At 40.1% G+C, this 17,500-nt stretch overlaps 2 protein-coding genes across 3 annotated transcripts in view; one reads left to right on the top strand and one right to left on the bottom strand.

The window, feature by feature from the left end:
- Window positions 1-12,382, top strand: part of LOC113810206 (kelch domain-containing protein 4) — a 13,058-nt gene extending 676 nt beyond the window's left edge. The window contains exons 2-11 of one of the 2 annotated variants that reach the window (XM_027361912.2): window positions 4,280-4,450; window positions 4,692-4,808; window positions 4,991-5,109; window positions 5,290-5,456; window positions 9,019-9,168; window positions 10,262-10,480; window positions 10,768-10,862; window positions 11,001-11,081; window positions 11,413-11,605; window positions 11,992-12,382. In XM_027361912.2, the coding sequence (XP_027217713.1) occupies window positions 4,280-4,450; window positions 4,692-4,808; window positions 4,991-5,109; window positions 5,290-5,456; window positions 9,019-9,168; window positions 10,262-10,480; window positions 10,768-10,862; window positions 11,001-11,081; window positions 11,413-11,605; window positions 11,992-12,164 (1,485 nt within the window). In that variant the 3' untranslated portion in view covers window positions 12,165-12,382. The remainder of the gene's footprint in view (window positions 1-4,279; window positions 4,451-4,691; window positions 4,809-4,990; window positions 5,110-5,289; window positions 5,457-9,018; window positions 9,169-10,261; window positions 10,481-10,767; window positions 10,863-11,000; window positions 11,082-11,412; window positions 11,606-11,991) is intronic. The other variant, XM_070139566.1, reaches the window with a different exon arrangement.
- A 1,096-nt stretch (window positions 12,383-13,478) lies between these two features.
- LOC138866433 (uncharacterized) lies at window positions 13,479-16,133 on the bottom strand. Its single transcript, XM_070138980.1, has 6 exons — window positions 16,130-16,133; window positions 15,936-16,040; window positions 15,157-15,526; window positions 14,693-14,808; window positions 14,014-14,087; window positions 13,479-13,529 (listed from the first exon to the last, which is right to left on the bottom strand). Exons 1-6 carry the CDS (start codon window positions 16,131-16,133, stop codon window positions 13,479-13,481), a joined length of 720 nt encoding a protein of 239 aa, XP_069995081.1.
- Between the last annotated feature and the right edge of the window lie 1,367 nt (window positions 16,134-17,500).

The raw sequence follows: 17,500 nt of genomic DNA, 5'->3' as shown, positions 1-17,500 counted from the left end.
AAAACACGACACTGACCCACGAACGCATTTTTGCGTTCGCGAACTAGTCCGTGTATCATTACGCGCTTGTCAGAACGATATTTGGCTAATTATCTGTGTCTGCTGGTACGCATTTATACCTTTAAAGTCTTTTAGTAATGTTATTATACTTCAATTGCATATTTTTATATTTATCTATACCCTCATATTGAATCCTGCGCATCGAGTGTTTCACACTTTCTTGCGCCAGCCACAGGTTGACAGCTCACCAACCCGCTCATTTCGAGATTGAAAGCCGGTGAGAAATGTTGCGTTTCCAGTGTTGGGTTTATTCTGGGTTCTTTTTTAAGACCTTTACAGTGGCATCGAAGAATAATTCGACTTCAGTAACCATCCCAGTTTTATATCTGAGCCCATCAAGAGCTCCAAAGGACGAAAAAGGTGATTAAAATCGAAGCAATCCCAACAGTACAAAGAAACGAAAGTTTCACGTTTCCGGATATAAAGGTATTTGGTTTATTATTTTACGGTGTGAATGCAGCTCTTTCTTGCCGTACATACCGTGGTGGAGAGAATGTGTCCTGGGGGGTGTTGGGGGGCTTCCCCCCATCAACCCTCCCCTCGGGCAGTGCCCGAAGGGCACGCCTAGTCACGGCACTTTATATTGATATATTAGGTTGATTGGTTTATTGGTCAATACGTTTTTGGGGGTTGGAACGTGTGAATTCCCGTAGATTTTTTGCCGAAATGTGGGTTGGGTTCCCGTAGAGTTTTTTATTTATTTCGCGTCAGTCCGTAAACTTTCAAAGATGGTGGTTACATCCGTAGAGTTTCATTGGCCGATTTTAAGCGCTTTTTGTGCTAGTTTTACGCATTTTTGATCGTTATTCTTCTTATTTAAGCTTGTTTTACCCCATAATTTCCCTGATATACTTCATGCCCTCCCCTGCTAACGGGACTATCAAATCAAGATCGTCGATGGAGAAATGGTACTCGATCTCCTGAACGATTCATTCGCAAAAGAAACAACGCCGAAAATCGATGAAATCATAGGATTTCATGCAAATAACATCATTTTTTTTCGACTTAGTCTCTGCGAGGGTGCGTCGCGGTCTTCAACAATTACCTTTTTCATTAAATAAACTTGTCGCAATTATTAATAATGGTTATTTAATTATCAAAGTAAATAGATAAATAATTATACGAGGTGAGATTCACACGGGAGCTGAGGGAATCCTGACCAAATTCTCCACTACGCATGCGCGGGGTCTCTCGTACCCGTACTGTTCCAGTTATCTTGCCTGTGACATCATGGCCAGTGTCACAATTTCATTTGTCAATTTTTTGGCAGTTGATTTAATAGCCAATGAGGAAAGAATTTACGAGGGAAACAGCCAATGATAAATATATATGTGTGTGTGTTAGCTAAAATAGAAGCTATGAAATTCAGCTTTCAATTTAGTCTCGCCATGACTTCTGTGTGTTTAGGATGCCGTATGAAACCATTCCAAGGTATAACAAATTATTTTGAAGACGATGAGGCTAGCCTGAAACTATCACGTGAACACGGAGTGCTTCCCTCTGAAGTGCCCTGTGAGTGGCCTTCATGTTGCTCGTGCTCACACAGACCTCTCTGGTGCTTCCGTTCCCGCAAGCCGCTCCACTGATATCAACGACCCTCACCCTGGCCCCTCCTCTGCATAAGTTTTAACCCAAAAATGGTGTGGGGTTGCATTTCCAAATTTACTGTTTTGTTAAATGTCTTTGCACACAGATTATTCGGTCAGTGCTTAGCCACAAAAGATGGGGTAAATTTGGAAAAAGATGTCATCAACATTTTTCGGGATGAAACTAGATTCGTTTGATTCCTATTGTTTTGGTTCAGCAGATTCTGGTGCTCCTTTCCATTGGAAATGGCAAGAATGTGTTTTCCATGCCAGAATCATGCCACTCTTTATATGCATGTGCATTGTGGAATTCTCAATCTCTGCTGCAATCACAGTATCGATTAAGTCACTTTATTGTCTAGTGCAGGGGGCTATGCCCCTTGCAACCCCTCAAGGGGGGCTACCTCCCCACAGCCCTGCCAAGGAAAACAAAGAATCCTCCGCATACTCATGGCAGGAGAGAGCATCAGACACAGCATTGGGCAGTCACGCATGTCGGTTGTAGGTATAAGAATTGCATATGCCTTTTTCCAATAATACCAAAGATACAATTAGTAGATTTTGTGACCGCCTCTTTCCTTGAGTTTGCTGGGAAAATGCTATTATACGTGTAGTGTGGAATTCTTGATCTATGCTGTAATCACAGCACTGTTTAAAAGTCACTATATTGTCTAATGCAGCGCCCCCTTTTGCCTTGTTTCCCCATTGGCTATTAAATTAACTGCCAAACAATTGGCCAATGAAATCATGGCATTGGCCGTGACGTCACAGGTGAAATAACAGGAACAGTTCAGGTACAAGAGTCCCTGTGCATGTGCAGTGAAGAATTTGGTCCGTATTCCCTCAGCGAACATGGTGATCTTTTTAATATCATTTTTATTTATTTTGATGATTGAATAACTTTGTTATTATTACTGTGTGAGACAAGTTTTTTTTAATGAAAAGTGATCATTAACTAAATATCTTCAAGGCTCTGAGGTTAGTTTTCATTGCTTCTTTGGTGATGCCTTTTTCCAATAATACCTCCAACTTCATGTCCAAAATTTATTAATTGATATAAGTTGCCATGCCTAGGCGTTCCCAAACTGCCCCAACACCACTGGGGAAACATTGTCTTCACCTCAGTATGCACTAGAAGTTAGAGCTGAAACTTGGGAGCACCAAGTGGACTTGGGTGGAGAATGGCACTTTCCGCGATCTTTTTCCTTTATTTAAGGAGTTACTAGTCATGTCTGCAGATTGTTTCTTGTAACGACGACTGTAACAGTTTTTAGTGACTCTACAAGAATTTCATATTCAATTTGCCCTGACTTAGTGCGTCAATACCGTAAAGATTAACGGTATTAATTATATTGTTATGGATATTTCTAACAGCAGTATCAAATGCTTGAAAATATTGAGGTGAGACAGGTATATCTCGTAACTGGCTCATTGGCGATCTAGTACCTGTGGAGCCATCTATATTTAAAAACATTTGCTAAATTAAATACACAGTGGGCATGGCATGTATGCATGTCATCCCTGTTAGCATGTGGTTAAACAACTAATTGTTCAGAATAGGTAAATCCACAGAGGAAAATCACGGATCAAAAATAATATGTAAAAACAGAAAGGTTTTCAAAGTAGTCCGCAAATAGTTAAGAGAAGGCCCATTGCATATTTAAGAAGTAAAGGTTTGCTCATTTATGTAACTCCAGTAAAGTCAGACTTCTGTGCCCTCTTTCTAGCAAAATTAGACAAGCTTTGCTATGTAAATGTATTCTGGGACTGTAAGACCTTGGTGACTTCTCTGGTTCATTATCAAATAAGGAAGATTCCAAGTTGTTTTGTATTCCTGCCAAATATAGGGAGTCTGTTTTTTGCCAGAGTGCAAAGTAAGAGACTACAATTTTGCCTCCTATTCTGAATAGTTACCACTTAAATAAATTTTAAATTATCAAATACACTCCAAATTTGTATTAGTAATGTTGTCATGATATGTATGTATAAGATAATAGAACAGTTTTTGATTATGGATTCATAAGATATATGCAAATATGGTTCACTGTATTTACTCTTCCACTTCTGGTACATATTATGCTTTGTAGAGTGCCTCCCTCTAGGTTGCCTGGAAGGCCTACAAGCTCTATCTGTCCAGAGTATATGTCCTAGAGGTTTGTTGGACTATGCTTGAGTGCCAAAGGCAAGCAAGCCATGGTGGAGTTTATATGAAGTTGTACCTTACTCTGGCTTCAATTGTTTTTTACTTATAGCGGTTATGCTGTTTGTTCTTAATAAATATAAATGAACATGCTTGTAGACTATCAAAATATTATTATATCTATATCCACAAGAAGCATGTGCTTTATGATAGTCAGTTTACAATCTGGAAACCATCCTGATAGTGCTTCTGTGTCAAGTGATTGTCATAGCTACAAACTACCTCTATATATGTTATAGTAAGATTTATTAGCAATTACTGAAGTGCTGACAGGTGCAGACGCTGTGTTGATCTGCATGAGGCCTGTGGCAATTATGGCAGTCTTTTAAACATTTACTAAAATATATTTTACAGCTTTACGGCTTGCAACAGACTAACTAAGACAACAAAATATATGCTCTGTTTGTAATATGGTGAATATTAAATTTTTCAGGAAGATATTGATAGTCTGATTGCCAAATTTGTTGAAATGGACAAAGCCAAGACTACTATTATGGAGGATTTGGTACCACCCCCATCAAGACGCTCAGCATTCACATTAACGCCACACCCAGACAAAGATCAGCTGATTCTGTTTGGAGGAGAGTACTTCAATGGAAGTAAGGTTTGTTTATATGAAGATTTTATGCATATCTATATGTATGTCTTTCTGTCTGTTTTTGTATTATGTGGATTCATGTATACATTGATATGTAGTTTAACTTCCAAAAATAGACCATAATTTTTAGGGGGGACCATAAAAAGATTTTAAAAAGTTTTGCTCTCCTTTTTTCCCCCACATTAAGGTTTATTTTGACTCAGACTGCCCTTGTCTTTCTAGATAAACATACCCTCTCATATTTCAGACGTTTATGTTCAATGACTTGTTTTTCTACACAATCAAACAAGACCGATGGATTCAAGTAAGAAGTCCGGGTGGACCCACACCAAGGTCGGCACATCAGGCAGTTGCCTTGTCACAGGTAAGCTATGAAGTATGTTATTTTCTTGGTCTATACCTCTACTCTACAAGTTCCATCTTCAGGAATATTTTGTTATCATGCATTCATGTTTTATGATGCAATTTGGCAAATTAGTATGCTTCAAACTGGAATCATCAAGGAACAGTGATGATATAGTTTGTAATGTGATTTTTGGTCTGCAGGGTGGTGGACAGCTGTGGATTTTTGGGGGAGAATTCACTTCACAGTCACAGTCTCAGTTCCACCACTTCAGGGACCTTTGGGTATTCCATTTCAAGACTAAGACATGGGAGAAGATTCAGTAAGTTTGATGTTGATGAATGGCCAAGCTTAACATTGATTTTGTATGTAGCCTGTTATTGTAGAAGAAATGACATAAAATTTCTAGATTGAATGTATTTGCTTGCAATCTTTTTCTTTATCTAATAGAATATTTCTTGCAAACTTTTATGTATATCTAATATCTTCATAATTATACCAGGGCCCCAGGAGGACCATCTGCTCGAAGTGGTCATCGGATGGTTGCATTAAAAAAGAATTTGATTGTATTCGGAGGTTTCCATGATAATTCCTTCGATTGCAAGTACTTCAATGATGTTCATGCCTTCAACCTTGAGGAATACAAGTGGCAGAAGCTGGAAGTATCAGGTAAGGTGAACTGACACAGTTTTTAGAAAAAATTGTTTTATGATTCTTTTGAATATGATAATGTTTCAGATGTCAACAGTTTTTGCTGGGATGGCAAAAATAAATGCATTGGCTTTTGTGTCTGTTTTCTTTTTCTTCTTCTTCTTCTTCTTCTTCTTCTTCTTCTTCTTCTTCTTCTTCTTCTTCTTCTTCTTCTTCTTCTTCTTCTTCTTCTTCTTCTTCTTCTTCTTCTTCTTCTTCTTTTCTTTTCTTTTCTTTTCTTTTAATTGTCTTGACACATTAATGGCCCCACAAGTACACAAAGGAATCAATTACTAGTCTTCCCTCTATCACCAGTTTATACTTTTCCTTGAGTTTTGGGAAAGGTTAATGGTTAATGGTTAAAAGCGAAATAAATGTGCTAGACATCTAAGGTCATATAGCACTATAGGAAGGTATAGTAAAGGGTGATGTCAGGTGATAGTTGCTATGCGTCAACTATCTAGAGTAATGTTGGAAAGTTGAAGATGGGTAAGGGTGTTGATGAGGGAAAGGGTTATGGTGGTTTAGGTAAGGGAATTAGATCAAGTGAAGGATATTTATGCGTCTGAGGAAGGATAACAGGTTGTTATAAGAAGCAAGGGTGTGACGTAGGTGTGGTCTGTGAGAACAGAAACCGCGAATATTCCAATGTAGGAGAGCACCGGTACGTGTTGGAGAATCGGGGGGGGGGGGGGGGATAGAGGGGATGGAGGGAGGGAGAATGTGCGTATAGTTGGAGTTGAAGGGGATGGGTTGTGTTGGGAGGGAGTAGAAGGAAGTGGTGTGGGGAGAATATTAGTGGTAGAAGGATGGATATCAGAAGGATGGATAGTTGGAGTTGAAGGGGATGTGTTGTCTTGGGAGAGATTAGGAGGAAAGGGTGTAGGGGTGCTGTGAGTAAGAGTGGGATGGATTTCAGGAGGATGGGTATCAGGAGGATGGATATCGGTTGTGGACGGAATTGAGGGGGTTAGATTGTGTTGAGAGGGAGGAGGAGGAAGGGGTGTAGGGGGAACATGAGTGGGAGGCGTATAGATATCAGCAATCACTTTAAGTGTGGAGGGAGCATGAGATATGGAATTTTGTGTCTCAAGCATATAGCTCTGAAAGTCTTCCATAGTTTCTGCAGTGGAGTTGGTTGGAGAGTTTAGTGGGACAAAGGTTTTCTTATGAGGAGGGGAGAGGAGACTGGTGTCTGAGGAGTAAAGGTAAAGGTAGGTGGAGGTGAGTGTGCGGTAGGGGAAGAAGTGGTGGAACGTTTAGTTTGTCTGCGGGTAGTGTGGAGAGGGAGAGGGGATGGTGTTGGGGCTGTAGTTGAGATTGGAGCTGTGGTTGATATTGGGGTGTCTGGATTTAGAGTGGCAAAAGAATTTGACTGGGGGAGGTTGAATGTAGAAGTGGAAGTGGGGAAGTAAGTAGGTATAGGGGAGGGTGTAGGAACATCTTGAGGTGGAGGGGGAGGGGTAGAGCGAGCGGCATTACTGGATTAGGGAGTATAAGAGAAACCTTGTCGGCATGCTTCCTGTCTGGCTTCACATAGAGTGAGACCATTTTTGTATCTGAGAGCTGCTACCTCAGACTCAAACTTGTAAGTGGGACAGCCTCTATAAAATACATTATGGGGGCCGCCGCAGTTAGCACATACGTGTTTATGCTGAACAGTTTGATCTGTTATGACTGGGTTGGGCACAGAGGGGGCATTGGTCTGTGGAGCAGCATTGTTTGGCAGGATGTCCAAATCGCCAACAATTTTGACATTTACGGGGAGGAGGTTGGTATGGTTGAACAGGGAAGGATTGTCCACCAATGTAGATACGAATGGGAAGGTCATGTGTACTGAAAGTAATTTTGGCAATGTTGGTGGGTTTCTTTTGATGACCTCTAGGAGGAATGGAGTAGCAATGTACTGATATCACATCCTGGTCTTTGAGGCAGCCGAGCAAGTCTTCTCCACTATCTGACCAACCTTTGGTATCGACTGGGCAGTTTGCAGGGGAGATAGAGACAGTTCCGGTACAAATATTAAGAGTTAGATTAGGTTCTGCAGGGATGGGGTTGCCAGAGAGATCAGTTAGTTTTGATAATGCTATAGCTTCAGCTTCAGATCTGACTGTTACGAGATGGGAGCGATTGCATTGGGTACGGAAAGGGACTCTGTCTACTCTGTTTTTGAAGACATTGTTAAAAGAGAAGAGTGTTGCCTGAGTAAGGAGCTGTAAGGGGGATCATGAAAAATCAGTCCCATTTAGCTGGGCTAAATAGAGTTGGTGGTTGGTGGTGGTAGAAGGACGGGAGCGTGTGAAAGCGGGAGTGTTGTTGAGGGGGGTAGTATTACGGAGAGATGGAGAATAAGACTGTAAGGTAATAAGGGAGGTTGGGGTGTTTGATGAAGAAGGTTGTAGGGGAAGGGTTGATGAATTCGAGGAAGTTGGGAGGGTAGGAATGTCTTCTGGAGATTGAGTCTCTGCTTGGGTGGGTAATGCACTAGTAGGAATTGAGGAGTGGGTAGTAGTTTTAGTGTTCGGAGTCACGGTCAAAGGAGAGCCTGGGGTCGGGGAGCCGGTGGGGCTATTTGATGAAGGGGCAAGCCTCATTGCCCCTAATAGGGGTATTACATCTTCATTAGTGGCCATGGGAAGCCTTGATTATGTAAAGGGAAATAAACAGTCCACCCCCCAGTGCCCTGTAGGGGGTAAGGGCTAAACAACTAAATCGGGAGTATTTAAGTAATCATAATGTTAATAATAATGATAACATTGATATTGATAGTATAAAGGAAACCCTGAAAACTCAAGGTACAGGGAAATCAGGTGAGGTCACATAGGTATACTAATTGGCTTCTTGGTAGCTTAGCACTTGTGAATTCAGTTTTTATTTTTTTAGTGCTATTTTTGTTATCAATGTGACAATACAACTAAAACTACAGCCACAAGATACAACTATTACAAGTAAAGATTTCTGTTTTACACTTTTTTTCCTTTTCCAACTATACTAAAAGAAATATGAAACTGAAAACTAAAATGGAATGAATAATTGAAAACCAAAAATCATATAATAATAAATGGTAAATAAGAGATATCGACTCTCAACTAGGACAAATGATCAGCAACATAGACTGAAAACTTTTCTTTGTAGTCCATTGTTAATGCTTATGATAATTTCCTTGTAGTGCTATCTGTTTTAAAGTTCTGTTGATGTAGATATAAGCTAAACAGTGTGTAATGCACGTTGGTTCCCCAAACATATTGAGGGTTTTAACAAACTGCTAAGCTGAATTGAGTACATGATTTTAGATATGTAGGATTGACTAAGGTTAGTAAATCCGGAACACATATGCTGAGTTTAGGCTTTTATATGTAGTTATTTCTCATAGATATTTGCATTTGATGAAAAAAATTTGTTAATTATTCATGCTTCATGACCCTCACAGAAAGACATCTTGACTGCTAAGTTGTATGCTACCATAAACTTTCTCTTCTATGTATTATAGATTGAGTTGATATAAACAGTATTTTCAAGTGTATCAAAATCCTCTCACCAGGGAAGGGCCCATGTCCCAGATCCGCCTGCCAGATGGTACCAATCTCTGATGGACGTGTGTTGATTTATGGTGGTTATAGCAAGCAAAAGTTGAAGAGGGATGTCGAGAAAGGTGTCACGCACACAGACATGCATCTACTGTGTCCTGATAGTAAGTGTTGTATGCAGTCAAGATTTTATTTAATACAGTACCCAGACATTGAAGTTTGAGAAAAGAGTCATTTTGACTGTTGTATTTAAAGGGCATTCACATGGTAAAGTTGCAGAAAGGAGTTTTGTACCCCCTCGGGTAATCAAACCCACCAAGTGGCAACACCAGTAGTAGTAGTAGTAATAGTAATATTAGTAAAGGTAATAGTACTAGAACTAGAACTAGTACTAGTAGCACAAACTGTATATGAATGAATGTTGTTTGATGTGTGTGATTAGTGAAAAAGTTTCAAGGTAAGGTCCTCCACATTATCAAATATTAAAGTAGATGAAAAAGAGCATAGTATATGTATTCATTACTCACTTGCTATGCTTAAGATAGAAATTATGATAACAGATAATCAATATACCAAATGTAAGCTTTTCCTTACAATACAACCACTTGTCTCTAAGCTGCCAGTTTAGATGTGCTTGTACAAGTATTATTTAAAAAAAAAATCCTGATCTTTATATTTTTGATAGTTGTTACTTTCATCATTAAAGTTTAATAATCATACAAGAGTGTTATTATTTAATAATCATACTGTGTTATTATTTATTAATGATTTTTTTATGTTTACTTTTGTTTATTTTGAAGTTCCTGAAGAGTGGAATAGTGCTATATATATTTGCATTTCATATATCACTTTGGAAATTAATTATACTATCTATTAGGTGATACATCAGTTTTAAATAATTACTCATACTATCAGTGAATTTTATCTCTATCTATCATCATCATCATCATACTGTGGCTAGCTCATATATTTATTGATGATACTTATCTTTCACTAGAAAAGGTATATATATACAAAGAGTCAGTCAGTCAGTCACTTGTCATGAATGTACAACTTTCCATCAATCACATGCCTCACAAACTATATTCATAAATATTCTGTTTACTACAAGCATGGTGTTGCTCCTTGTTGGGTTACCAAACCAGAGGGGAACAGAAACTCCTGTCAGGAAATGAACCCATAAATCTTAATGTAGCAGGAATGGAAAATTGTGCATTATATTTTAAAGGCTTTCATAATAATGAATAATGTCCACAGAACATGACACGACTGGCTTAAAGTGGAAATGGCAGTCAGTGAAGCAGGCTGGCATCCGCCCTTCTCCCAGGTGTGGCTTCTCCCTGGCTCCAACGGGTAGTGACAAAGCCATTCTCTTTGGTGGAGTTTATGACGAGCTTGACGAAGATGAAGAGTTGGAAGGTGTCTTCTACAATGACATGTACCAACTTGATCTAATGAAGCCAACCTGGCACGAAGGTTTGTTGCTTAAAATAATTGCTGTGACGTTTCTTGCAACTGCCACAAGTATGGCAAAAAAAAAAAAAAAAAAAAATATTTTCTTTTCTTTTTAAGTAGTTGATGGAAAAGATGTAAATGTTATAGTTGACGGAAAAAAATATAAAGATTTGTACTTTTATATAGATGCATTTGAGACGGCCATCACTTTTTTCAAATATAGTTGTTGCAATTTCATTCTTGGAGGTAGTAAGGCCATACATAATATACAATAGATGAATTGGTATCTCTCTTTCACCATGAATTAGTGATTGTTACCGGGAAAAAAGAGACTGCTGAAAAAAAGAAGAGAAGAAGAAAGAAAGAAGATGGACAAGAAGAGGAAAGTGATGATGAGGAAGAGGTAAGAGAAGAAATGATCAAGTATTATTTCTGTTTAAATTGATGTGGTATCTGAGCTAAGGACTTGTAATGCATTTTCAACATTTGTATATATATATGAAACTGCAGAATTGATTGAGTGGAATTAATTTTTTCTTAGGAAATGGAGGAGAAATTGGAAAACATGACAGTGGACGACAAGAAGGAAGAGAAGGTTGTTAGTGATGATGGAGTGTTTACAGTAAGTGTGGTGCTTCTTTATATTTTTTGATAAGATATGCAGGCTAATTTTATTTACATCATCATAGGGTAAAACTAAAATGTGTCTTTCTGTTGCAGTTTTGCATTTCCTTGATAATTTGATGATTGTGTTATTATTTTCTGTGGTTTGATTTTACCAATTTTTAGCAAAATTACCAAAAAAAGGAATCTTTATTCTCTTGAAATATTAGATGGATAACTGTTTGTGTGTATTCCTTTCTATTCTTCTAGTACAGTTATGCTGAAAAGTATCTAAAAGAATTAAAGAATTATCTGTCAATTTTAATACATTTCCACCCATACTTTGGCAGGTAACAGTGGGTCCCTCTAGCAGTAGTACAGACAAAGGAGACGAGGCATCAGGTGGTGAGAGCTCAGAGGTCTTCATGCCTCCACCCAGAATCAATGCAGGGATGGTTGTCAAAAAGGGAATCTTGTACCTCTATGGGGGCATCTATGAGGACGGTGACAAGCAGCTCACTCTGGGTGATTTTTATGCTCTAGGTAAGGAAAGTTACATGTTTCAAGCTTTCAAGTGGTGTTGGATCATGTGGCTGATGTATTTTCATTTTTTTCCTATGTATTTTATTTGCCATCTTAATGTTGATGTCATTTGATATTACTAATAAAAATGTAAGACCAAAAATATTTCTGAAAATCAAGGGAAAAGGTAAACAGATGAGATGGGTAGTACTATTAATTGACTCATTTGTGATTTAGTTAAGGGCTTGTGGAACCACCTGTATGACTTAGAGAGCCATCTGTGTGTAAAGACAATCAATGAACGAAATTCACAGTCAGCATAGCATGTCCATCCATGCCATTTCGGCTGGCATCGGATAAATAGTCTAAGATTGCAGTGAGTTAAGACTAATTTCCTTATATTTCAGACTTAAGCAAATTGGAAGAATGGCAGACCATCATCGCCCTGAACAAGGAGGATCTGGAATGGTTTGAATCGGATTCTGATGATGATGACGACGATGATGATGATGATGATGAGGGTATGGATGATGATAGTGATGAAGATGATGACGATGATGGTGGAATGGAGACAGATTGAGATCTGTATGTGTCCGTAATTGGAAAGAGATATTGTATTGAGTGAAAATATGTAGCTTTCAGAAAATGTATGTTTTTGCCACTAAAGCAGGTATGGTGAAAATGACTGGAAATGCTATAAAGATTGCTTATATATTTGTCTTGACAGGTTTATGAACTATGACATTTTCAATTTGTTATGTATGTGATAATATATATATTAATAAACTGTAAAACTGACTGAGAATTTCATTGGGCCATGTGAGTAATAGTGAGTAATAAGAAGCCTGGTTAGAATAATATTGACCAAATGATACTGTCCAGAGTGTTGTTTTATCTATTGATTGTTTATACACATGGATGGCTCCACAGCTGTTAATCACCAAGGCGTCAATTACTAGTCCTATGTATATCACCTGTTTTCTATTTTTTTTTTAATGATTACTCTTTTATTTTTTTATTACTTTTAGTAGTGTCAATAATATTTTGATAATCAAAATGTCAATGATAATAATATCAATATAAGTAACAAAAAATCCTGAATGGGGAAATCGGTTAGGTTACATGGGCATACCATTTGGCTCTTTGGTGGCCATCGATGTGCATATAAACATCATAAAGGAATCCTACAGTTGATAGTAGATTTACCTGGCAGCAATGAATTAATGTTCCTGTAACACCATTCACAATAAGTTGAAGGACAAATGGGTTATAAAAAAGTATGAGAGCTTTGTATTAACTGATCCTGTACAAAAAAAGTAACTAATGCCCCTGTCTATTTTACCAGGTTACTCAGATATCAATATTTGAATTTTTACTTTAGGAACACTTGATCGTTAAATTATATGAGTGGTTCTTAACCCATTTACTACCATGCTCCTTCAGGAAATTAGTTCTTCCCTTCATGTCCCTTTATCTGCACTTGACGGTTCCCCCACAGATTTTAAAGATAGAATGCAAAGACAATTGAAAACTTTTGATTAACAAAGAGCAACACACACTTGCTCACAATACACCAATAAACTTATGGCTGCTTACTATTTTAGGTACATATTACAAACTGAAATAAATCATACCTCAACAGCCTCAGCCAAAGAAATATGAAAGACAAGGAGTGATTATAAGGGTAAGTGTCGCAGACTGGCAGAGTATGGAATCCAGCACTGAGAATGGTTAATGGTTAATGGTTAAAAGCAAAATAAATGTGCTAGGCATTAAGGTCATATAGCATTATAGGAAGGTATAGTAAAGGGTGATGTCAGGTGATAGCTGCTATGCGTCAACTATCTAATGTTGGAAAGTTGAAGTTGGATAAGGGTGTTGATGAGGGAAAGGGTTATGGTGGTTTAGGTAAGGGAATTAGATCAAGTGAAGGATATTTATGCGTCTGAGGAAGGAGAACACGTTGTTATAAGAAGCAAGGATGTGACGTAGGTCTGGTCTGTGAGAACGGAAACCGCGAATATTCCAGTGCAGGAGAGCTATATCTTAGTTATTATATGAGTGAAAGCGCCAGTATGTGTTGGGGAATCGGGGGGGGGGGGGAGCTAGGGGGTGTAAAGGAGGGGTATCAGGAGGTAGGGAATCTGGGGTAGGGCATTGTTGTGACATGAGTGAGTCCCGTGTGTATCCGGGAGGGAGTGGAAAGGATAGAGGGGATGGAGGGAGGGAGAATGTGCGTATAGTTGGAGTTGAAGGGGTTGGGTTGTGTTGGGAGGGAGTAGAAGGAAGTGGTGTGGGGGAATATTAATGGTAGGAGGATGGATATCGGTGGTGGACGGAATTGAGGGGGTTAGGTTGTGTTGAGAGGGAGTAGGAGGAAGGGGTGTAGGGGAAATATGAGTAGGAGGGGTGTGGGTATCGGCAATCACTTTAAGTGTGGAGGGAGCATGAGTTATGGGATCTTGTGTCTCAAGCATATATCTTTGAATGTCTTCCATAGTTTCTGCAGTGGAGTTGGTTGGAGAGTTTTGTGGGACAAAGGTTTTCTTATGAGGAGGGGAGAGGAGACTGGTGTCTGAGGAGTAAAGGTAAAGGTAGGTGGAGGTGAGTGTGCGGTAGGGGAAGAAGTGGTGGAACGTTTAGTTTGTCTGCGGGTAGTGCGGAGAGGGAGAGGGGATGGTGTTGGGGCTGTAGTTGAGATTGGAGCTGTGGTTGATATTGGTTGAATGTAGAAGTGGAAGTGGTGGAAGTGGGGAAGTAAGTAGGTATAGGGGAGGGTGTAGGAACATCTTGAGGTGGAGGGGGAGGGGTAGAGCGAGCGGCATTACTGGATTAGGGAGTATAAGAGAAACCTTGTCGGCATGCTTCCTGTCTGGCTTCACATAGAGTGAGACCATTTTTGTATCTGAGAGCTGCTACCTCAGACTCGAACTTGTAAGTGGGACAGCATCTATAAAATACATTATGGGGGCCGCCGCAGTTAGCACGTGTGTGTTTATGCTGAACAGTTTGATCTGTTATGACCGGGTTGGGCACAGAGGGGGCATCGTTCTGTGGAGCGGCAGTGTTTGGCAGGATGTCCAAATCGCCAACAATTTTGACATTTACGGGGAAGAGGTTGGTATGGTTGAACAGGGAAGGATTGTCCACTAATGTAGAAACGAATGGGGTCATGTGTACTGAAAGTAATTGTGGCAATGTTGGTGGGTTTCTTTTGATGACCTCTAGGAGGAATGGAGTAGCAATGTACTGATATCACATCCTGGTCTTTGAGGCAACCAAGCAAGTCTTCTCCACAATCTGACCAACCTTTGGTATCGACTGGGTAGTTTGCTGGGGAGATAGAGACAGTTCCGGTACAAATATTAAGAGTTGGATGAGGTTCTGCAGGGATGGGGTTGCCAGAGAGATCAGTTAGTTTTGATAATGCTATAGCTCCAGCTTCAGATCTGACTGTTACGAGATGGGAGCGATTGCATTGGGTACGGAAAGGGACTCTGTCTACTCTGTTTTTGAAGACATTGTTAAAAGAGAAGAGTGTTGCCTGAGTAAGGAGCTGTAAGGGGGATCACGAAAAATCGGTCCCATTTAGCTGGGCTAAATGGAGTTGGTGGTTGGTGGTGGTAGAAGGACGGGAGCGTGTGAAAGCGGGAGTGTTGTTGAGGGGGGTAGTATTACGGAGAGATGGAGAATAAGACTGTAAGGTAATAAGGGAGGTTGGGGTGTTTGATGAAGAAGGTTGTAAGGGAAGAGTTGATGAATTCGAGGAAGTTGGGAGGGTAGGAATGTCTTCTGGAGATTGAGTCTCTGCTTGGGTGGGTAATGCACTAGTAGGCATTGAGGAGTGGGTAGTAGTTTTAGTGTTCGGAGTCACGGTCAAAGGAGAGCCTGGGGTCGGGGAGCCGGTGGGGCTATTTGATGAAGGGGCAAGCCTCATTGCCCCTAATAGGGGTATTACATCTTCATTAGTGGCCATGGGAAGCCTTGATTATGTAAAGGGAAATAAACAGTCCACCCCCCCCCAGTGCCCTGTAGGGGGGTAAGGGCTAGAAGGGCTTGGAGAAGGGACGGAAACAAAAAGCTGGAGGGGGAAAAGACCATGTAAAATTAGTTGTCGAGGGCTGAGGCCCTAGGCAGGGGAGATCCCTGCATTGGGCCTTCCCCACGACAACAACGGGCAAGGGATTGGGGGTGGGGGCACCATTGAGAAATATATAGGACAAGTTAACTACCCTTTCCCCTGGGTGTCGATGGATAAGGAGGAGGTCAATAAGGACTGAAAATCGTTAGCCTATATAGACTAGAAACGTAAAGGCAATACTTCTGCATATTTTATGATCTCGGTGTTAACCCTTGCTCTTCTTAATGGAATGAGAAATGTATTTATAGAAGCTGGTACTTTTCCCCTGAGGCTCATGTGGGAATATCTTTAAACTGGGCTCTTGGTCTGTAAATGCTATATGATTATATTTGGTGTTCTACTTGTTAGACAATCTTAGGAATTACATAGCCATTTGTTATGATCCTTAAGTAAATTTCCAGTACTCATTTTGAGGTTTGTTTTCACGAGAAAATATTAGCTTCACTGTGCCTTCCATCAGTGAAAAAAATAGCCGAAACTCCATGCAGAGGTTTTCCAGTAAATCTTACTATCAGCGATATTGCCCGGAGAAAAAGTGAAATTGATGAGTGTGATGCAACAGCTGCCTCTGTATTTCTATTCCAAAGGTGTTACTTCCATTGTACTAATGATTCTCCTGGCAGATCCACAAAGTTCTTGATCTTCGTCTTTGTCCAAGAGAACTCTACACTCGAGGACCTTCACGTTCCGGCTAAATGCATCAAGGGCGCCCGTTAGGGTCTCCAGAGACTTTGATAAGATAGCAGTTTTATCAGCAAAGCCAGGAGCGGCTGTCTTGCTATTACCCGCTGCTGCTTCGCATTGGCTATTGGATGACAGCTCTGCCCATTATCTAGTCCATGCATGTGTTGAAACGTGCTGATGCAAGAACATGCCCATCTTACTCCCAAATTCACAGAAAAGCGATACGTACCCTCACCACACTTTATAGCACTTCCAGTATCAATAAAAAAAAAACTATTTATAGCACTTCCAGTATCAGTAAAAAAAAAAATGCAATTTATCCAATCTTTGTTAGCATTCTGTCTCAGGATCTCTCAGTGACACATTTAACTGAGCCAAATGCCTGCTTAAACTCTCGCACCAACTCACGATGGCTTTCTGCACATACTCAAAGCGTAAGTACAAGGCAGGAATTCAAATTGTTATGATTTCTGGTGCCTCAGTACGTAGTCTATAATAAATCTCAGAAGAATGAAAGCAAGTTGCCTGGTATGCTGAGTAGTGTAATGCCTCAACGATCACTGCGGTCCGAGCGACCCCTCTTCCCCTTGCATAGTGGGATGCCCAAGATTTCATCAAGGATTCGTACCAGACACCTCGATAACGCAGGGCAGTATGTACCCTTCAAACTATGGGATCACCTTCAGACTTAAAGCAGGGATGCCGCAAACACCCGCTGCTTCTATACCCATCAGTCTGAAAATCGCTTCCATAACTTTCGCTTGGATAAGAGGTTCCTGACTGATGGGGGATTAGGCAGTAGGATCACCACACCATTCGCGTCCAAGCTGCTCAGAATACTCAGCCCAACTCTCTCGGACCCTTAATAGGCAGGATGAGCTCATTTACTAAGAATTGGCCTTCAGTCTCCTAAGCAAGACATTGTTCTTCCTTCCTTTTCAGCAGTGTCAAAATCCTCCGCGCCTGTAAATTCGGGTGCCCAAGCACTCGAACTCCAGAATCTCGTGCCAGATGAAGTTCTACCTTGTTATTTAGTGAAGAAGACAGTGCACAAGAACATTGAACGAAAACAAATTAGCAGTAAAATCATA

This window comes from Penaeus vannamei, chromosome 25, assembly GCF_042767895.1.
Source record: "Penaeus vannamei isolate JL-2024 chromosome 25, ASM4276789v1, whole genome shotgun sequence".
NCBI lineage: Eukaryota > Metazoa > Arthropoda > Malacostraca > Decapoda > Penaeidae > Penaeus > Penaeus vannamei.
Note: the sequence above shows the minus strand (reverse complement) of the source record. Positions and strands in the feature narration are given on the sequence as shown.

Excerpts from the sequence above, each read along its gene's own strand:
- LOC138866433 (XM_070138980.1), bottom strand. Across the intron at positions 15,527-15,935 it reads TTCCATTAAGAAGAGCAAGG|GGGCAATGAGGCTTGCCCCT; the intron begins GTTAACACCGAG and ends TACCCCTATTAG. Across the intron at positions 13,530-14,013 it reads ATGCTCCCTCCACACTTAAA|ACGCATAAATATCCTTCACT; the intron begins GTGATTGCCGAT and ends CTCCTTCCTCAG.